General features: G+C 43.7%; 1 protein-coding gene across 4 annotated transcripts in view; it reads right to left on the bottom strand.

Annotated features, from left to right (window-relative positions):
* The window catches only part of ALG9 (ALG9 alpha-1,2-mannosyltransferase), a 35,219-nt gene that overhangs the window by 10,001 nt on the left and 2,747 nt on the right, over positions 1-22,471 (bottom strand). For 3 of the 4 annotated variants that reach the window (XR_005831226.1, XM_040616061.1, XM_040616062.1), the window contains exons 5-14: positions 22,280-22,368; positions 21,127-21,262; positions 20,678-20,765; positions 20,439-20,544; positions 15,182-15,304; positions 13,152-13,306; positions 10,796-10,925; positions 9,897-10,044; positions 9,444-9,573; positions 2,444-2,574 (exon numbers count right to left, since the gene is read on the bottom strand). Coding sequence is in view for 3 of the 4 variants with exons in the window: in XM_040616061.1 (XP_040471995.1) it covers positions 2,444-2,574; positions 9,444-9,573; positions 9,897-10,044; positions 10,796-10,925; positions 13,152-13,306; positions 15,182-15,304; positions 20,439-20,544; positions 20,678-20,765; positions 21,127-21,262; positions 22,280-22,368 (1,236 nt within the window). In the remaining variant the exon portion in view is untranslated. The remainder of the gene's footprint in view (positions 1-2,443; positions 2,575-9,443; positions 9,574-9,896; positions 10,045-10,795; positions 10,926-13,151; positions 13,307-15,181; positions 15,305-20,438; positions 20,545-20,677; positions 20,766-21,126; positions 21,263-22,279; positions 22,369-22,471) is intronic. The other variant, XM_040616063.1, reaches the window with a different exon arrangement.

The following is a 22,471-nucleotide window of genomic DNA, read 5'->3' as shown; positions in this document are numbered from 1 at the left end:
CCTCACAAGCCAGACATGAAGGACCACACGCAGAAACCATCACCCCTGCATCGAGTGCACTACCGGAGTCTGGCTTGCAGAGCTACTTAGCCAACACGAAACATACAGCCTGGGAATCTAGCTGGAGTTCAGACGATCTAAATGCAACACACAATATCATATATCAAATCAAAAGGATTGCACGGCTTTTCACTGCCAAGCTGGAGAAGAAGTTACCAGCCTCAGCCTGGCAGGAAGCACTCTGACAGCATTTTCCCCAGAAGAACAGAACTGCAACACCACGTCTACCTACATGTTCAGCCAAATTCCTGAGAAACCAGCCAGATATTTATGCTTGGCAGGATGCAGGGGTTTAGCTGTAAATAGGGAAATTCCTTAATCCTATCAATATCCCCTAATAAGAAGGAGGGGGGGGGGGAAAGAAGAAAGAAAAATGTGATAGTGACTCATACAGAAACAGCATTAAAGCAGTCAAGAGTGACAAGGACTCAGCTCAGTACTGAGCCACGCGTTTGGCTCTAGCTTAACTCCTCGCACTGATTCCAGTCAGCACTGCAGGCTGCAGCAGAGTCAGGATTGAGATGGTGTCAGATGTAGACGCACCACATAGGAAAAATCCCCAGCTAAGTTAGGAACGAACAAAAAAGGCTGGCTGACAGTGGAGGATTCAAAACGCTTGGGTCCGTCCAGTTGCAGACTCAACTCTGTCCCCGCAAAAGGAGCAGACACACTGTGGTGTTGCTTCCAGACAGATGCTGGTTTCTGTTCAGCAGTGCACAGCCTCCAAGGGGGTGCAAAATGGGTTCAGAAGAGAGAGCAGTGGTATGTGTCTCATGAGCATTAATCGAAAGCTCAGCGGCTATGGGCGGGGGCTGAAAGCGCAATAATCCAAAAGGTCCCATGAGACAGACCAACTCGTTCTCCACCAAACATCAGCTAAGTGCAGGAAAAATGAGCAAAAGGGAAAGAAGCCATGGAGAACCCAGGACATCCTGGAGAAGTCTGAGAGATGTCTAGTCTCACCAGAATAATTCACTTTGCTTTCATTAGGCTGGCTAGCATCTCTGCGGCAGCCAGACACTACTTCTGAGAGCACCCCTAGCAAATTACACCCCCGTGGTTAACCCGAGGTGTCTTAAAAGGCTCACTTGGACCTGACTTAGTGCCTCTGATTGACTTCAAAGGACTTTAGATCAGGTCCAAACAATCAAAGCTCAGCTGTTCAGCAGAGGACAGCAAGATAAACCAGCTTCAAAAACACATGAATGTGTCTTCAAAGCAGAAACGCACATTCAAGAGTATATGCTCTGCACAAAGAATCCTTTGAAAAACTCTTACGCAGATGCTTCTTATTGCCTCATTAATAAGACTCATTGGCCATCTCATTCTCCCTTCTTAAAGTCCTGCCCAAATGTAACAGCAGGTCTCTCAGAAAACATAGTTCATGAAAGACCTTGCCAAGAAAACTTGTTTGTGTCAGCAAGCTGGGAACATTAGAGCACTCCTGGGAGTTGCTCTAACATTATCACTCTTTCTCACTGTTCAACTGCTTTTACCAGCCCCCCTCCCTAGAGGGTTCTGTTACTAGGAAGTAATAAGGTCTCACACAGAAAATAGGAGGGCACTGAACCCTGTGTTAGTTTTTTATAGAGATTTTTCCAGTCAGCCTCTGTCCTCTTATGACAGCTACATGACCAGAGCTCTAAAGGACTAAATAACCATCCCCTTACAGCTGAGGGTTTCTGGATTTGCAGGAATGTATTAACAGCATTCCCAGTTTGACAACCCTGATTCCATGCCCTGTTAGCCTAGAGAAAAGCAACTTCAATCTCTGCTTCTCACTGAAGCTCCTGCTCAGACACACAAGCCAGTTGTTCAGTGAGCAGCAGAACTAATGAAGAATGGATTCTAACAGAAGTCTGTTCCATGGATTCTCTGATGCCTAATAAAGGTGTGACCTTGCTGACTTTTCACTCGATGAGACTGCCTCCTCTCTCTGTCTGTGAGCTTTCATAAAATCTGTAAGGGCTCATGCACTTGGAGACTGACTTACACCTGTCTTGAATTTTGCTGAAACAAGACAGCAGATTCAAAGTCTGTTGGGAGGAGATGACATACACTTCACTCCTTCAGAAAGCAAAACAAAAAAACATTACTTCAGGGAGAAGTACACAGGGAGGATTCTTTTTTAAAATATCCTTCTCACCACCCTTCTCAGCTCGCTTCACCTTCTAAAGCAATCTGGGTCATAAATATTGCAAGCGCAAGTTTGTCAAAGGTTCCACTGTAGGCAGCAAGCTGCCTTTACTGGAAATTGGATTTCAAGCTGGCAATTATATCTTTCCTCCCTGTATATAGCTACTTTTGCAAGCAGGTAATTGAACAGAATTAGTTCACAGACCTGCCAGCCTTTCTCCCTCCCTCTCAGATGTGTAAAGCATACCTGGAAGCATCTAGGAATGGCTTGTAGGCAACGGTTACCCACTCTTCTTTGTTGGAGGAATACCTTGGCTCCCTTGGGGTTTCAGCTGCTGTATCCAAGTCCACCAGATAGTGGCATCTGGAAATGTCAATCTGCAGAAAGACAGACATTCTTGTGGTTTACCTCCTGTAGGCTTCTTGTTGTATGTGTTCATTTATACAGGCTGGTACTTACCAAAGAGAAGTGGGTTACATTTCTAGCAACAAGTGAAATGCTCCATGCAGGATACATGGTAAAATATTTCGAATGTTTTCAAGTAAAACCTTTACAGCAGAATACAAGCTACTGCTCTGGTCACAGGAGGAGAGTCCTAGGGTCCCTCTCTGAGGAAGTACTGCTGCCAGCTCTCTTACTGAGGAATTGGCAAGTAACAGAGGGGAATTTGAGATGGCAGAACCAATTCTGTTGATGTTTTTCCTGGAGGTTGTCTAGCTAGCTATTAAAGACTTCTTACAATGTGGACTCCACAAGCTCCCCAGGCAAAAGACTTCACTACCTTTACTGTTAGAAAGGTTTCCTGATGTCTACACTGAATCTTCCTCTGTCTCAGTTCATGCCTGTTCCTACTTGGTTTACATCACAAACAAGAAAAACATAATTTTCTTTGTGATAGTATTTACATGCTAGAGTTCTCTATTGGCCCTTGTCTTCTCTACAATCCTATTTTACTCTACACCTAATCATATTTGTTTAGTGCACTGTCTATACTAAATTTGATCCTTTCTCCAATTTGTCAAAATCACTATGAATTCTAATTATGTACTTTCTCCCACATCATTTGTTATTTAATAAGCCTATTGCCTATTCCTCCTTCGCCCCTGCAAATCATTGATAAAAGCTGTGAAAAGGACAGCCCTTTGCAGTTTCCAGTACATCCTCTCATTGTGAGTGATCTATAGATGCTACTCCTATCACTACTGTAACAGCAATTCATGAATTCTGCTCCGAAGTGCACGCACAGCAGTGAGAAGGGCACCTTACGTCAAGACACATCCAGAGGAGTGTTTCTGTAGACCAGAGGAATATTAAGCATGGCTGCTGGGCAGTACACCAACTCAGTGCTTGTTTGTCATGATCAGGAACTGTTTGCAACGTACAAACATTCAAAGACACTGCCAATTAACACCTTGTATAGGTGGTGCCCTGGCCTTAAAGAATGCACAGTCCAGTTCACACAATAAAGGCTTGACCCACTGCCCAAGAGAGACAACAAAGCACACGCTAGATCAGGGGATCTGAGGGGAGCCAGTGCCTCACACTCCCCCCTTTTGTTCGAAACAGCATATCTGCCAACCTTCTGCAAAAGAAATCCCCTCACTCCCCTGACTTTTCATGGCTTCTTTAGAAGTGCTTTTACAATCTGTTACACACAATTCCAGCACGTTTGGCTCGGAACACGATATGGGTTAGGCACAAGGATCACACAAGCTCCTCAGCCCGTTAACTCTGTGAGCCTCATGGTACTGGTCTTGCCATGGCATGGCAGGGCTTTAGCAGAATCACAGAAAACAGTAAGTAGTTCCAGAAAAGTGAGCTTCTTGTCTGGCACAACTTACAGTGGGGTCTGTGCATGAATAACCTGCCCTGCAGCCCTGACGACCCTCAGTGCCTCACTTGCAGCAGATGGACATCACATTGCACCTCTCAAACCACATGGACTTGGTACCGGGACAGTCATGCCTTCATCAGCTCCCTACGGCACAAGTAACTGCTCTGCCCTGACCAAAGTGTTTGGCGACACCCTGCCAAATTATAAAAATGTATTTGAGGAAGCAACATCACAGAAATGCATTATGTGTGTAACCTCCCAGTTAAACAAGCTGTGGGCAATGTCCTCAGGAGACTGACATTACACAACCGCCCTCTTCCCGCTGGGGAGAGTGCTCTTGGATACGAACAGGCTGTACTATTGATTTATATTAATATCCTGTGTCCTTATCCTGTGCCCTTTCTGGCTAACTGCCCCCACCTCCTGTCTTCTTCCCCCCACTCCTCACAGGTACCCCTCAGATGTCCACCTGAGCTGCTGAAGAATAAAAATCCTGTCAAGACAAATGTGAACTGTCAGCTACAAAGAACGCTTGAGTTCCTACCAGGACAAATTTCCTTTTAATAATAACCATCAGATGTGAGCTCAGTCTCATACAAGGTAGCCCAACAAGAGGCTACATTGTGTAGAAACTTCCACGTTGAGAGTAAGAGATCTAGAGGCAAGGACAGGTTATAAATAAGGGTTTATGTTCTCCTGTTGAAGATCTAATTGTCTTTAAGTGATCTAAGTCACGTTTCCAAAAGTGAAATAATCCCAAGCCTAAGGCCACGTTTAAATTGTACCAGGGTAGCTGTATCATTACAATACACCAGAAAAACGAGCCCTTCATGGATGCAGCGTACAGCAGCAAAGCTGAGCTTTTGCTGGTGTAAGGATTTTCAGCCACTGGAGCAAGGCAAGTTCTACCAGTTACTGCCTCTGTACTTGGGTATTTTGCTGACACTAGCTTTTGTCAGCCAAGGGTCACCCTTTCTCACATCTGGCGCTGGCTGAGTTTTCTGGCAAAAGCTTGCAGCAGTGACCTGAGAGGCACTAGAAGTCAACAGGCCCGATGATTGCAATTATCTTATGCTTTTGTGCTACTTCCAGCCAGATTAATCTAAAAGTTCTGTCTCCAGTACTTCTTTCTGTGAACTGAAAAGGCACAGAATTCTTGGATGCCTTTTCTGGATCTGCTGGTCCACAAGCCACCCTTGTGGCACTCCAGTATTCCCAAATACCAAAGGGGACTAACAATTCCCACTTCTGCCTCTGATATGTTATTAAGCATTGGACATTAAAATGTAGTACTGTATTCTGAAATTTCTGAGAAATTACACCAGTGAAGTACAGCACATCCTAGTAATTATTGGTGGTGTACTTCAATCATCCAGAATTTTTCATTCATCAGGGAGCTAGAATACATGTATTTAGATATAAAAACTCTACATCACCAGAGTCTTCCCTTGGGTTAAGCAGAACAGAAGACAGGGCATAACTTCTGATCAATAAGTATCTGCAAATTGTAACATGAGTCTTCTTAGTTTTATCAAAATTTTTGTGCTAGGCTAAAAACACATGTCTCGGTGTAAACTGGTTACAAGTTTTTTTCTGAAGACAGCAATAAAAACAAATCATTATGCTGAATTATTGTCTGGAAACAGGCTCTATGGCCCCAGCATCACACAGCATCATAATCAGATCCTGTCAACAGCGCACACATTAAAAAAAATTGTCTCTCAGCTGGTGACAAACTCTTGGTCCTTGTTCATCCCTCAGGGGCTCTGAACAGAATGTAGATTGCAATCTCACTTTTTTCATGCATGAGCTTTTCAATGCATAGGCTACAGCAGAGCTCTTGCAAGGTCAGATAAACACTGACCTCTGTAAAATGGCAAACCTCTCCAGATTTATTTCTTTTTATTGCAAACTGTCAGGGCAACAAGGGCTGAAGGGAAAGACTAAGGACCCTGTCAGGACGAGGACTCACATTAATAAGCTATGTGCCGGGTGGAAGGAACACGATCAAGTTTGAGGAGCAACAAGTCCTGGTCCATTTGCTTTCACTGACTTTTATACAGAGGGCCTGCGGCCTTCATGAGAGATCTATACGTGCTCCTTAGGAGGCCAGCTCTCCTAAGTGGCAGTTTTCCCTTTAATTAACAATGGCAGACCCCAACACATGCAGTTGTGTCTTGTTGACTGCACAACAGTGTGAAAGTCTCACCAAGTCAGAAGAAAAAAGGTGATGACCAGGTGTTTCAATGAGGAAACAAGTTTCCTTACCACCACCACGTAGGTTTGCCGCATTGAAAAGGTGAAGAAAAAGGCAGAGCAGCTATAGCTGGATTAGTCAAGTGAAAAACTAAGGCCCCTTAAGCCAGGTTTGCAAAGGTCTCCACCCATCAGTTATCCTAAATGCAGGCAGCTGAGATTCTCAAGGATGACTATGTTCTATTCTGTCCTATTGTCTCAAACTCTTCCTTGAGGAATCCCACATTTCAGTTTGTTCTCCCACAAAATTTCATTGCAGACTTCCTTGGATATGCTTGAATTCACTTTTCTGAAGACCTTTGGGGGTTTATTGTGACAATTTAGGCTGAAAACAATTTAATTAGGTGGATACCAGATGGCTCCGTGGCATCACAACTGAGTGGCAAACGAAATTACACCATGGGAAACTCAGCTGAGGAGAATGTTGAATCCACTTCTCGCACTGTATGAGAAGAACATTCCAGGCCCTGAGAGAGGTTCTGGCTCATTAGCAAAAAGACTCCCAAACCACTAACCAAGTTTTTCTGTAAGTGATGTAGAATCATTCAGAGAAAGACAAGTTACTGAATTACTGCCTCAAGCACTAAGACTGATCTCACTTCTCTCATTCTAAACGAACCCCTAAAAGGGCTTGCACTTCCAATGCGTATGAATTATCTGCCAGGGGAAAGGCAGATTTCACTTCTACCATTCCAAGTAGAGCACAGTGCGTACTTACAAGTTATCCTGAAGCTAAGGATAACATTCATCCTCGTCAGAGGGCCAACACAGCGCCTATGCATTTATTTGGGGATTTACGTAAGATGTCAGTGGTGTATAAACCTTGAAACATTCCTTTGTAGAAAGAAGTCAGTCTTAGCGAACAGAGCTGCAAGGAATTTCTAAGGTACATCCTATCCTCCTCTGTTCTCCTTTCCTTTTCCTCCTCCCACTCTTTCTCTCTTTGATGCAACTGCTATGCTAATTGGTGGAGAACTACATTTGATCACATCCTGAGTAACAGGAGCGCGCACAGCGTAATACAGAGAGGAGCTAAGGGCACTGCCTGCTGCTGTACCGCTGGCAGCCACGTCTCTCACTGATGTCTGGATGGACGTTAGCCTGGCCACACAGAGCACAACAGGAGCTTGTCTGGTTTACCCTAGATAAAAGTTCAACTGTTTTGAGCAAAACCAGAGATGTTTTACTGGTCACTTAAACACACATTTCAAAAACGAGACCAAGCCTCAGGTGGTTCCTACAGTTCAAAACAGAGCTAAAAGGAATCGGAAAAGAAGTGGGAAAAAAAGTGGTTAAAGAAAACCTTCCTCTGAAGTCAGGAGTTTTTAACAGTTTCAGGCCTAATCAACTGTTCCTGCTTGGATTCATCTTTGTAAGAAATAATGAAATAATACTCCTCCTCCCTTTCTTAGCAGTTTCAGAGACAAATGCATCTCCTCAGTAGGACAAGTACAAGTTAAGTGCTGTTCCACATGATTAAGGAAGGAAGAATGGCAAAACAAGAAGATCAAATCACTCTTTTCCCCAGTGTCTCATAGCAACAGAAACACTGAGATTTACTCTTCAATTTTCAAGCAGAGCCACAATAGATACTTACACTTGAAACAGAGAGATCAGCCCCATTTCTGCAGCCATTAATTGGTTTTAAGCTCCATGGCTCAGATAATCCTTTTGAACCATTTGTTTTCTCTCCTTTAAATGACCAACAGACTCATGCTATTTAGATTTATTTGCTATGATGGTCCTTTCCAGTGCTTGCTAACACTTTTTTTCTAAATCTGGGTACGCTTGCGCTTGTAAGCTCACTAAACTTGAGAAAAGGTCTTGTTCTCTTGGTATTATCAGCAGGTCAGAAGGAAAAGTTTTAAAACCCCCTTTAAAATTCACATTTAGTAGCTTATTTCTAATGTCCTAGGCTCTTTCGCTTGCGTGAGAAATAACAAAATTGTAGGGTGACATTAAGAAACAACCATGAAACAAAAGTGTGTTTTGCTCCATTAGTCACAGGCTGTGCACCAGCCAGCTGTCTGTGCTAAAAATATGCCACAGTTAAAGATTTCGTAAATTAAATACACTGCAGCAGACAGCTTCTCTCAGGTGGGAACACGCCTCCTTCCCATTTCCAGTAAGTACATAATGAAGCCCAAAAGAAGACAGCTTTAACCCAAAAGACTGATCTCTGGTTTTACCCACACGGTTTGCTCCTGTGCTATAGCACTGCCTTCCATCCGCTTCCGTGAGCGGATCACAAGTGCCCGTACGATGTCTCACAGGCCAAAGTCATGAGGCACATCAACAAGCGTAGTCTACTGTCCTCAGCCAGGACAGACCCACTCATGCCAACCAGAGGCTTGGTCCCTTACACGAGTGCTTTCTACACACTGACAGACATAACAACTCCAAGGTGCTAAGAGAGAACGAAGAAAGGACTATGTGTTCCTTGGCTGTTCCTCTCATTCAAACCTTAGGACAAAAAAGAAAGGATGACGACATATCTAGTGCACTGTAAAGAATGTTTAGTGCACTGCTAAGATTTAACCTGCTAAATAATTTTAAAGAAGTTAGCTGACAATAACTTTAAAATATTCATATGTGCGCACTGTTTGTTTAGGTAACAATACAACTAGGAAAAGTAACAAATTAATAATACCAGTACAAATTATCTTAAAAGATTCCCATTGAAATCACTGATGCAATTGTTTCAGTGAAGTTTCAAATTAAGTTCCTCCTCCTCAGTTGCAAATATGATGAATACGTTTGTATTTAAAAAGAAAGGAAAGTACAAAGGAAAATTTCACTCCCTGCTCAGTGACAAATGTTTTCAGGGGGGGATTTCAAACTACTCATTCAGTTCACTTTCCTGTAATCACAGTAACACATTACACTAAACCAAAATTGCAATAACTAGGAATTACTACTTCTTCTGCTTCTTTTCATTATTATTATTATGTCTTTAAATGAAATATAGGCAGATGAAATGCAAACAGAAACCGCTCACATAAATGGGGAAATTTCCAAGTGCTGCAGACAGCCCATTTTTGTTCTGCAACTTATATGGTCCCCAGAAAACAAAACAGGCAGACTCAATCATTGGCATTATAGTAATACCAATGATACAGTAAGATAAGGAAAAGAAAACAGGAATATAATCCTTACATATCGAGATGGCTCTTCCTTGTTTTGGTCGTTCATGTCAGTGGGAATGATCCGTGTGGCCATTGGTCCCCTGGCAAATGGTTTTGGTAACTGGCCCCTGAATTCCGACAGGATGAACTGGAGCTGCCAACTGCAAAGAATGGTGTCAGAAAGCCCAGCAGGAAAATGCAGGAGCTAGTAACAGTTTGTGTGAAGAAAGCCAAAAGCATAACCAAGGATATTCCATTCCTGAGGGTAGGCAGCCCCGCTAGAGAAGCTGTCACACCAAGAATTTGCAGCAGCTTGTGGCCAGCCCAACCTGCTGATCACACAGTTCAGAACCGTTTGGTTTGGATGTGCTTATTGTCAACAGAGATACAAGGTCTTGAACGTTACTCCCACAAATACTTGTTATAAGAAGTGGCCCTTCTCATGAATCTCACCAAAATGTACCATTCACATTAAACAACTTACTTATCTGGCAGAAGAAAGCTGCTTGGAAATCTATGCCACTCCTTTCCCACGCAGACATTAACCGGTCTCCCCTCCGGCACAGTGTGAATACTTGGGTCAGTAGCAATCCTGTGAAATTCTGGGTATAGGTCCAGGGGCCCGTGATAGCCTACGGAAGTCAGAAAGTTGTAAATAAGGGTAAAGAAACAGGTGATATTTACATGATTGCTTTTGAAAGACCTCAAATAATTGTTCATACAACTGATAATTTCTTGAATAAATGAATTGGTCTATGCTGAGAAGTGGCTGGGTTCCAAAGCTCCCGCTCCTTTTAGAAGTGCTTGTACCCTACCACCCTTATCCACATTCTCTGTCCTGACTGTCAATGGCTACCATCAAGCAAAAAAATATTGATGAGGTGGGAAGGTTCACTGCATGGCTCTGATTCAAGAAAGTACTTAAGGACCGTATCTAATCCATCTCCGTTAGGGACACATGCACCTAATTACAAGTTTTACATGGGAAAATGCTTTTTCAGTGTTTGAAAGTTAAGAGCATCTGCTTTAGCACTAGTCTGGGTACAGGTTTTTTATCAGTATAGTTGTACTGGCTTAAGGTGAAGGGCAGCGGATTTTTAACTGATATAATTCCAGTGATACATTCAAACATACTTGAATACATACTTATGTTCATACATACATGTATGAATACGCATATACATACACACACACACACACTTATAATCATTCATTAATGGTGACCATTAGAACTTATTCCTTTCCCTGCAACAATGACATCCAAACTTCTGAGGTTCCTTATTTCTACTGTGCTGTGTAGTCGAAGCAGCACAACTCTGGCAGTCCTTCAGACTTGCCAAGACCAGTGCCCAGGAAAGTACAGAACAAGTCTAAAATACTAACCTCTGAATAAGGCAACAGAGCGTGACAAAGACAAAAGGCCAAAGATAAAGACAGTCCCCAGGGCCAGCCAGTTGGAGGAGACTGTGTAGTGTTCCAGGCGGTAGCGCTGGAATATGAAGTGGTAACATTTCTGAGGAAACAGTAAAAAAAAAGAAAAGAAAATATACATATATATATAAAAATTACTCAAACTCTGATATGTTTAGCAAAATTCTGTTTTTCATAAGAACCTTACAGCAGTGCCTGCATCTCCCACCTGATCTCTGCTCTTCATTTTTTCATTCAGACCCGTAAGAAGGGCACAGAAACTCACATGGTTCAGTCACATCTCTTTAACTGATAATCTAGGGTATTTAAAGATGTTTTCAGTTCTTTTCCATAGGAAGGCCTCTAGTCAAGCTGTAAAGTGCTCTCTACCAGGGCTCCAGTTTGGTGGTTCTCAGGTGAACCAGCAGCAAGTGTCCCTTCCAGACACTTCTGCAGAACTTCCCTGCACAGACAGACCTCATGTTCAATGCCGGACTGATTTCCTCTCCAACAGCAGTTCCATCACCCAGATTTACTGAGTGACCTATGGCTGTTCACCTGGTCTGCACAAACTACAGCTTTGAAGTAGATAAAAGAACACACAGCACATTCTTCATCCACCTTTAAACCCAAGCCACTCTGGAATTGTTAAAAGAAAAGCCCTTTAGGTTCTTCTCATTTAAGAGCCTTTCTGGGAACATCCAAGAGGAACTACATCCAACACTTGGCTGGGTCCCTCCCTCCTGCTCTGCCTTTCTGCAGGAATTATTCACTTCCTATCCTAATCTGGTTTCTCTTCCTCTTGTCTGGTTTGTGTTTTTCCCGTAACAGCCAGATCCATGTGGTTTGGAGGAGCAGACTCTGACAAGCTTGTACTACTAGTGGACGATCAGTTCTAAATTCTCAGCTGGATGCTAAACACTGGACAAAATCAGTGTTAAAATATGCAGGCCAGGAATATACACCAGATTTTCCCAAAGCCGTATCTGGCAAAGGTCCTACACTATTGCCTTCTGATGAATGTCCTGACAGCACACAGCAGTTCTCGGTCGGAGCCATGAAACTGCTGACATTACAGAGCTTGATCCTGTACGAATGCAAGGACTGAAAGTCATCTGGGGTGCTCCAGCTGAGCACTGCAAGGCATCAGCAGTGATGGGGGGTCAACAGTCAGAACAGCAACCAACCAGGGGAACAATGAGAGTGATCTGAGGGGTGCAGGCAGTGTTGGTGGGGAGCCCAGGATAGGAACAGCCAGCAGTGATGCATAATAGGACAGAGAAGTAATAGCAGGATGAGGTCAAACAGCTGGAACAGGCTCCAACAGGGAGTAGTGACTGCATTCCTGCACCTCTTTAACACAGGAAAGATGAGCAATTTTGAGCTTTGGGAAGGTTTATATCAACCTATATCAGTGCTTTACTCTATGAAGTGTTTCAAGTGATATTTACTAAAGATGCAGCTTCTGGCTCTTCAAATGTCCTGATGTCTAAACATGATCTCTTCTCCTTTTTCGAGTTAGCGCAGGATTCCCAGTAGTGTACAACAAAATGCATTTCCTACACACATTCATGCCCCTTAAAGCTTGCTTAGCAGCAGCTGAAGGAGGCACAATGCTATAAGCAAGTTCCTAATCCTCATGACAGATCTTGGATGTTGTTTTGTATGGGCACTACAACATCACAACTGCTCCTCAACAGAAATTCCCACTTGGGATGGGAGAACAACTCAAAGTCATTGTGAAATAATTAGTGGCAAGGAAATATCCTCAATCATTTATCACTTCATACAATCCTAGACAAGTTCCTAATGTGATCATCTTATAAAGCCATGACATTTGATCTTTTTTTCCTGGGCTGTTAAGCACTCTGCACTGAAATCCCAGATTATTAGATGAGCTCATTCTGTGTGACATGCAGGAGGGAAATCCCAAATAATTTTGCTTTTATGCCACATCTTACAGAGGGCTAATAGTTTTCCACATAATCTCAATCAACCTGCAGAGGAAGATTATGGTTTAACTTGTAAAATCACCAACACACACACTTCAGTATTAGAACAGCTGTGTGCTTTGCTTCAAGGGTCTCAACACCTATCCATGAAACATGGTTCAAAAATGAAAACTGTAGGAGCTAACAGATTAAAGGCACTGATCAGGAATTATGCATAGGACAGTCCTGAACTGTGCAATCACTGTAGATTGTGTCACAGACACAGATATTCTGCAGATGTCCCCAAACTTTGGGAAGAGACTTTAAAGAAGTCAGCTAGCGGTTATGATTTCTTAAAGGTATGAGCTCATTAAAAAAAACATATTCCACAAACTTACCTGAAGAGCAGACAGAGCCACAGCACCGCAGAGACAGATGAGGGGATAGATGGGAAAGAGAAATCTCTCTTCCTTGTGGGGCTGACTGAAAAAAATCATGATCCAAATGTACATAGGAGCTAGTGTCAGCCAGTAGGGACGGCCCAGATTCTGAACTGGAAGAAACAAACGCTCAGCCAAGTAGTAATGTAAGAACGAGGGATGTATCCTATTCCCCCTCTTGCACAATCACATTTAAAAGCTCATTCCTCAGACCAAACCATGGCCTTCAGACCCAAACACAGCCACGTTGCTAAAATCCAGGTAATGTGTCCAAACAGTCAGTATAGAATTTTGATCAGAGCAGTTTTATAGATTTCTACAATACTAACAACTTCAACAGACTTTAGATGACCAAAAGCAGAAAATAACGGACAGCATTACCGAATCCAAGCAAGAGACAAAACATGGAGAATCGACATGTCTAAACAGGTTGTCAGAAGTACTAGATTTCCTGCTGTGTATTATGCTATACACACAAAGATCAGAAAGTATCTCCTCTGGGCCTACCCTTCCACTTACAAATGGTTGTTTAGCAGCTGAAGTTTCCACAACCTTCATTGCTTCATTACAAAAATAACAGCATGAGAGGTCTCTCAGGCACCTTCTGCTTAACTAAGGAAATAACTGATTCAAAAATAACAACAATTACCCTGAATTTTAGTCACACTGAGGAAGGTTCTACAGTGCCTGACAATTTTCAGTCCTTTTTCTGCCCCCTTGTTACTCCCAACAGCAGAGTTAAGCAATTAAGCTAACGACATTTAACAGACAATAAGAACAAAGCACTTGGCAGAATTGCTCCTGCTGTTAAGTACAAGAACACCAAGTGAACAGCAGGAAATCCTGCATTTACAGGATCTCCTACTGAGCTTTTACTGGTTACTGACAGTATGTCAGTCATATCCAAGGAACAGATATCAGCAAATACCTGTTAACATACATTTTCAGCAAGGATTATGATGTTATTGTTTCTTGTATTCAGTAAAAAAATCAGAGAGCAAAGCACTGGACTGATGAATCTGGAGGCTGCTGCTGACACTTAATGAATCTTCCTTGAGAAGACAGCAGGAAGAATTCACACTTCCTCAACAACTTCTTCCTCTCTAGAGTCACTTGCCAGATGTCATGTATTTAAACTGATGTCATTTTATTTAAGAGAAAGCCCAATGTGAAGTAGGGAATATTCTGGTTCCTCCTTTCTCTACTCTCAGTATATCTGCACCCATGGGGACACTTCCCAAAGCACAGGGTAGCAAGACCGTCCTACCACGGCTCAGCCCTACGAGTTGATGAGTGCCTTTCATGGTGCGCAGAAGAGTCCAGGTTCAATCCCAACAGGAGCAGCAGAGACCAGAGGGTGCCTATTTGTAGGCTCAACCCCAACAATCAAAATGGAAATAACTCTGTTCTCTCAAGCTGCTGCAGAAGACATTCTAGCAGTGGTATAAAAAAGTAACAATGGAAAAGCCAGCAACAGTTTGCCCAAATAACTCTAATGGCTACCATTTCCAGCTGCTGAAGATGGCAACAGCAATAGGTACACAGTTTCTTTCCCCCTGAAGATTTCTGACAGGGCTATTTCTAATGCATTTGCATGTCTGGCTGAAAGTTATGTACCATACAACTTGGCAAGTTTACTTTGGGTAGGGGTAGTTCAGCCTTGATAACACACTGTTTTTCTTGAGGTGCAGGCAGGGAGCACAGGAATCATCCCTAAAGAGAAAAACATGTTTCTGCCCTTTTGCAGACAGCATTAAAGTAGATGCATCTCACTGCATGTTCTTTCTACACAGCAACTCCATTGTGGGGTCAATACTGAATTGAGTAATGAGCTCTAGGAACTTTCCTTTTACTCCAAAAACTTTCCCTGAATCTAGTTTCACTTCCAATAAAGGAAAGCTGCTCTTTGGCAGGCAGGCTCTCCCTTTAGCAACAAGGTTGAGATCTGGGCTGTCTGTGCTTGGCTCTCACAGCTGTCTTGCACTCACCATGAAATTTTTGAAGCAGACACTCCATGAGACAAGTCAGTGGCAGCACAAGCAGCGCCAAAATAAATGCCACGTTGAAATTCAGAAAACCATTGATGAAATAGAAGGACCAGGGTTCTGTACCTAAAGGATGAGAAAAGGAAACAGGAGTTTTCAAATACAAGCATGTATGACATCCAGATCTAACAGCAGCTTTGCTCTTTCTCTGCCTGACACAGACTGAGATAACCAGCAGCAGACATCAATTCTCCCCATTGCAAGCATACTGGAACCAAAAAAATGGAAAGGGTGCAGAGGACCTTGCAGCCGGACAAAGGATCAGCCCCATGAAATAAGCCTGAACCATATTTTTGAAGCAGTCTCACGGCTCTGCCCCTCACCCATAAAACTGCCACAATAGTAGCATGAGAGTTAGACAACAGCCATACAAAGGCAACAGGGTATCTCACAATCATGCCTGAAACTTCACTGTCTTCCTTTCCAGAAATTATTTTGCTCCTTGCTTTTTCACTAGGTCATAGTCAGTATTACATCTGCTGCTCATGAATCGCAGGCCACTCTAACAGTCAGGCTTGCCCAGCAGAGTTCTGCGACACAGAACTCACCCTTGTGTTAAGAAAGACTACGCAGCAAGAAAGTAGAGGCAGGAACTTGTAAAACTGGGAAATTTTACTCCCAACTCATTCTTTCTAATTGCAGAGAAGTAACAGAGGAACTACACAAAAACACACAACGTTAGTAAGAACTCATAGTCATTCTGGAGTGATGATGTATACTTCACGTTGGCAGAAACGGAAAACGTACTAAAAAGGAACAAGAGAAAAAAAGAGTTCACATTCACACTTCACCCCAACAAAGACTCTGCCACTGAAGTTCATCCAGATGCTATTTTTGGTACATCCTTCAAATCAACACTATTTAAAATGTCCCTCCTGCAATTTGTTCTCAGTGTAGCTTCAAACAGGAGCAAGCCAATTCTGCCTCCTAACACGACACACTTGGGTATTGTTGCAAGCTTTGAAGGATGAAAATTGCAAAAAAACTCCAATCCAACTGTCATTAATTTGGATTCTTAATACAGGATGCTTAAAATCCTAAACAATAAGGAATGCCAGTTCCTCTCCACACATTTCCCACTCTCTCAGTGTGATTAGCTCAATCAGTCAGTAAATGACACGCGGGGGCTTTAATCACTGCACTGTTGTGACATGTGTCACATGCCGCAGCGATTTCCTGCAATCAGAGCCACTTAAATAGGGTCCATGTTGAAATTAATCAGACAACTGAAAAGCAGCAAGGAAAACCTGAAACCGCTGCCACTCCTACAGCTAAATATGATTAGAAGCTGCACTAATAATGTCAGAAACATGTCGCTGGAGTTACCAAGGCAAAGTCCAAGCAACTGAGGTTCATTTAGGAAGCCTTTAGCTATTAGCACTGCAACCAATTACAGATTTGGATTCTGACAAGTAGGGGAGCCTTAAGGGAGTGAATTATCAGAAATTCACCTTCTCTCTCCCTCCACCTGCCTCATGATTCTTGTGAGTCCCACATGAGCACAGTCCTCAGCCTGTGAAAGGGTTAATAGGGGATACGGTAGATTGAAAGATCGTGTCAAGTGATGGACTTGACAGTTACCTGTATGGCAACACTGCAATAGGGCCATCGTCCCTTCCTCCTTCTCTAAACTCTGTTGGTGATTCTCCATATTTAAGGACTGCAATTCCAAATAATCACTGTGACAAATCTTGAACACATGCAGAAAGCAGATCATGTTAGGACTGAGGCATACTACCCTTCCTAGAAACCAAGGCTGCTGACTAGGATACGTCTGTGAGGCAAAACCTGAGGCAGTCTGGGACATCACGCTGTAAATATTCCAGGGGACATCTAGAAAAAAAATGTGTAAATGGGGCTTTGGTTTCTTCCCAGCTCTGTCACCGCCAGATTCTCTCCTGAGGCAACAGCATAGGTTTCTAAAGACTTACAGCAGGGTTAACACTGGTTAGGCCACTCTAGTAACTGCTTCTCTGGAGCACCAAGGCCTCTCCTTACACAAAAAGAGGACTGGAACTGGATTCCGTAGCCTGCTCCCCCAGTACCACTGCTATAAATAACAGCCACTTTATCACTTAAGATGCCAGGATGAGACAGAAAGCTTCTTAAACTGATATAAACTGCTACCCTCCCGTGTTTTCTGGCTACAATGAAGCTGTACAGCACAGCCAGGTCCCAAATCTCTAAAGGATAGTACCAGGGCTGCTATGGAAAGTAAAGGAGATTCACTACAGCACTCTCCAGTCTGGTCTCTGATTTGGTAGCCAGTGACTCAGGAATGACATTTCAGGAAGCACACCTCCTCCAAAATCCAGATACAGCCTTAAAGGTCCAGAGGTGTCCTGAGGGACTCTACTAATAAAGAGATCAGCTGGTCTGTAGCACAGCTTTAACAAAAAGGCTACTTTCTCAGATGTTTTTGCAGCATGATTGAATTGCCCTTAAGAACTATGCACTGGAACCTCCCCTCCTTCTCCAGTGAGGGGTTTTCTTCTCTGAGTGAGGAGAGAAAAAGAAGAGGAAAAAAAAAAAAATCAGAGAACAGTGCATTACACAGGCAACTTAAATAGTTCACAGACACCAGGCAAAAAGCAATAGGTTTGGTCACTGTGATGACTCACCCATTCAGAGGCATTCAGTCTCAATGCCTCCCAGGGCAAAATGCTTTTATTCTTGTTATCCACAACAACTCAAGATGATCTGAGAAAGAACTGCAATGTAAAAAAAGAACAACCCCATGGCATACAAGAAGCCCTGGCCCAGAACATCTTTCAAGCAGCGAGGGACACTAAAGAACTCTCCATGCACAGTACTGATGGGAACATGCTTCCACAGCATCGCTTTCAGACCATGACAGAAGACTTAACTTCCCGCAAGTATCCCACATGCTAGAGCTGAGCAGATGTGGGCTGCAGGAGAGAGACTGATGAAAGCAGTGGGAAGAACTCTGTGCCTCAGTCAGTTCACGGCACTATGGTTTCATGGGGATAACCAACTGGAAGCACTGTCAGACACTGAGCCAGAAACTGGTTTGAACTTTGCGCTCTGTAACAGGCTCTGGCAGCAATTCTAGAAATCAAACTCACACAAGTCAAAAGAACTTTACAAGCTACCGTGCTGCAGCTTGAACACAGCAATGGTGAGGACAGCTCAGGACAAAGCAGAAGAGTTGTAAAAGAAGTTTAAACTAAGGTGCCCCACCCTATGTCACAGGCTAAAAGCCTGCACGCAGACAGGAACTGTAGCTCAGCTGTTGAGCAGTAACTAAGCCACAATAATTTGATCGTGAGTCACAGGCCTCATTCTAAGCAAGTCTGTTTCAATGCTAGTATAATAAACAGTCTGCTCTCTGCATTTCATTTATTTTCATTCTATTTAAGAACCAGGACTCAACAGAGCAAGGTGTCACATAAACAGCTCCAGCACATTCCGCCCAAACTGAACTAAGCTTCCCAAAGTGCCATTGCACTGCAAGTCACAGCAAAGGCTCTGATCACAGCAAGTGGGACAAAACTTGTTACAAATTGTGTGTTCTTAGAACACAGGTACACAAAACCATCCCAAAGCCTCCGAATCAGGCTTAGGGATATACATTTAGAAGCTACTGTAGAAATCTAATCACCCCAAGGAGATATTCATTGCACAGTATTTATCCAGAAGGATTGTATTGCTAACGACAATTAAAAAAAACAACAACAACAACAACTGAACCTTGTCTCCAGAAGTCCACTCTGCAGGCAAAAAGAAAAATATTGTGGTGCTTACACTGAAGATGATGTAGATTGATGGCTCTGCAACCTCCAGCAGTTTCTGCTCCCATCATGTGAAAGTTGGGAAATCCCAGCTCCAAAGCCAAAAGGGCTTGGCCAGCCTTTCATCTCCCCTGGTAGTGTTATTTTTCCCAAGTGTTTTGAAGCTCTCCAAACACACAGCGTTGTCCTGGCCACGCTGCATTAAAGAGCAATTTCAAGCAGGCTCTTTTACTAGCCTGAGGATGTTATATGAATGTCACTATGAATAAAACACTTCAGAATAGATTGGTCCCTGGAGGCTTCTGGAAACAACTCATGCACCAGTGTGGAAAAGGTCAGGCACAAACCCACGCCAAAACTTATCAGACACAGAGCCTGGAGTTTACCTACAAAAAATTCACAGCAACAGGCTTCAGAGCCTTCCTGCAGAGGTGAAGAACCATGGCAAAGCAGCTGCTGCCCTGCTGTGCCACTGCACAAGTCACAAACCACCACTCAGCACCACACAGAACAGCCCTTCAAATAAACCAACAAATATGGCCCGCAGGGCTCTGCCAGGGAAAGATTTGCTGCTAACAGCTACTAAATCCCTCCTAGAATATCTCAACAGGGCTTAAACAGATGACAGAGATGACACAGGGACCCTGCACCCTAAGCTCCCTGAAGCTTCTCCCAGCCCCTCTGAAGCCATGCTAGAAATATAATACTTTTCAGCTCTAGAAGTATATGACACGAACAACTTAGTGCAGCGGCAGCTCCCAAACAAACAGCACAGTGTCACCATCACGGTTCAGACCAGAGATTTGAGTCACACATAATCCTAAATGGCCAGTACCACGAAACCTCTCGGAAACCAATGATTTGTCTGCAGATTAGATGCCTTTAAGGTAACCTCAGATCCTGCTTGTCAGCAAAGCCCAGGCCATACACTGCCAATAAGCAAGGAGATTCCCAAGGCACAGCATGGACTCAGGAGGTCTGCAGAGACCTGATGTGAACCAGAAGAACTATGGATTGATTCTGCAGTCACCCACTTTCCCAAGGTTCTGCACCCTGACCGTGAGGAACAACAGTCAAAAACTCGATTAAATATGACAAACACACGTGCATCACTTGCGCCCACTGCACTCGCGTAGCATCCAGACACTTTTGCTACTAACAGTTCTCTGCTGAGACATCTCACAATGGCTTACAGAACCTGAACGCGAACAAAAGCAGCTCAAGTCACAGCGTGGCAAAATGCGACAGTGGCCTGCGGATTCCCAGCTCGAGAGGGACATCCTGTGGCAAAAAGCTGGAGCGGCCAGCCCGGTGGAGCTTGCAGGCTGCTATGGCGTTAGGAGTGCGTCAGAAAAAGGATGGGCCATCACCATCTGGTGTGTGATGGTAGCAAGACAGTAGCAAGAAAACTGCCAGCCCCCTTTTCCGTCTTGGTACCTTAAACTCACCATAGAGATCAGGTCCGTGAGAGGTGAAGACATTGTATAAAACAATGTTGAGAGGTGCAACGACCAGCTTCCCATAGTAATAGCTGTCCACAACCACCAAGGGCACCTGGAAGAAAGCACCTAAGTGCCAGAAGCTTTTGGCTGGGTTGCCCAAAAGCTCCATGTGATTTTCTTAATGGAACCCACCCCTTTATTACAAGATCAGTCCATTCCCTCTTTGTGTTGTTACAGGCACTTACCAAAAACAGGATCAGTGACACCACACACCAGTTCAGGAAACTTTTCCACCTCTGCTTCAGTATCAACAAGTCAAAGGCAATAGGAAGCCTGAAAGAGAGACCAGCTATCAACTGCAGTCTCTGTCTTTCCACACTGCAGGTTTTCCTGACCCTTCAAAGCAAGCAGGGCAGTAGCTGGAACAGAACCACCACTTCACCAGGCTCTGCTTCTACTCCCTATGCCAGTCATCCAACTCAGATTTTACTCTCGGTGTATTAGGGTCAGGAAATCTTCCCACCCGAAGTTCTTCAAAAGCAAAGAGATCAGGCTATGGAAGCCTGTAGCAACGATCCTGGACAAGGCTGGCAGATCACTCCCTGCTAGTTTCTTCCTCCAGCCCCTACATTCCCCCCAACCAGGCAAGAAACAACTGACAAAGTGCAAAACTCCTGAGCCCCCCTCTCCTTACCCAAGAGCTGCACTGAAGGGCCAGCCCAGAAGGGCTCCAGCAGCCACCCCCAGCACTGCTACAGACGTCTTGTCCATGTACCAGCCAGTCATGGCAATCACCGTGGTGTACATGCAGAAACTGCTTGGGAGGAAAGCTGCAACACAAGGAAAGAGAGGGGTTAGCACAACTTTCCCACAGTGGGAGAACTGCACGAGACCAAGATAAGGCTAATCATCTCTCATTCATTCCACTGGAGCTGGGATGCTGTACTTGACACTCTCATTTCAGTGAAAGCAAAAGTAAGAGAGGGTTATTATTCTTGTTCTGCCAAGACCAGAAATACTTCCTTGAAGTATGAAGGCCTCTTTCCTCGATGGCACTTAGCAGTGGTAACCAGTTGACAGCATCCACGGTTACCACTTGCAACACTTGCTGCACCCTCCATATTCTCCTGTGATGAAAAAATTGAAACTAGCCAGCTCAAGTGGCAGCAGAAGATGTCAGCTGACTGGGTACAGTCTCTGAAACAACTGGGCAAAGACTGGTGGGAAGTGAAGAATGAGGAGACCTATGACACTGCAAAAACAATGAAGGGAAGTCCCTTCTACGCTCACCATAAACAAAAAAAGGGTAAAATAGGAAATCTCAACATTCATAAGTTGTGCTATTTCCCTCTAAGTTTCTGTAAGCGCACAATACAGAAAAACCTTTGCTCAAAGTCTCTCTTTGCACTTCATTCAATACCTACAGCAGGTGTTTTATAAGTCTTACAGTGACTGCCTAGGCAAATACGTACAAGCAGCTAGAGGGGACAGGACACAAAGGCAAAAGACAATGCCAAAACAGGACCCTCCTTCCTTGGATTAAAATATGCTCAAGGAAGGCAGGCCAAGACCCTGTTTAAAAGGCATGGCCCATTGCAGAGAGACTGGAGGCAGCAATGGAAACAAACATGCCCTGGAAATGGAAAGATATAAGAGAGTGATGCAGGGAACATAATTTGAATCAACACTTACTCTGTCATCACACCTGCCATGAGAAATACCTGCATCAGAATATAACAAATGATTCCTAGAGAGACACTTCAGTGTTGTACATTTTCTTCTCTCTGGACCTGTCTTTGGTTTCTGTGAACAAAGTAATTGTGTGTGTTATCGCTAAGCAAATTTACCTGCAGATGAGCAAAACATCCCAGTGCTGAGAACTAAGAAGGCCAACATCAGCCGGCTCACATGTAGCCCAAACTTCTTGCACACAGCCCTAAGGAAGGAAGACAGAACTAGATACCACAAAAATATCCTCAGCGCATAGAACACCAGTACCCAATGTGTGCAGAACCACAAACGATCCACAGAGTATCCTG

This window comes from Falco naumanni, chromosome 16, assembly GCF_017639655.2.
Source record: "Falco naumanni isolate bFalNau1 chromosome 16, bFalNau1.pat, whole genome shotgun sequence".
Taxonomy (NCBI): Eukaryota; Metazoa; Chordata; class Aves; order Falconiformes; family Falconidae; genus Falco; species Falco naumanni.
Note: the sequence above shows the minus strand (reverse complement) of the source record. Positions and strands in the feature narration are given on the sequence as shown.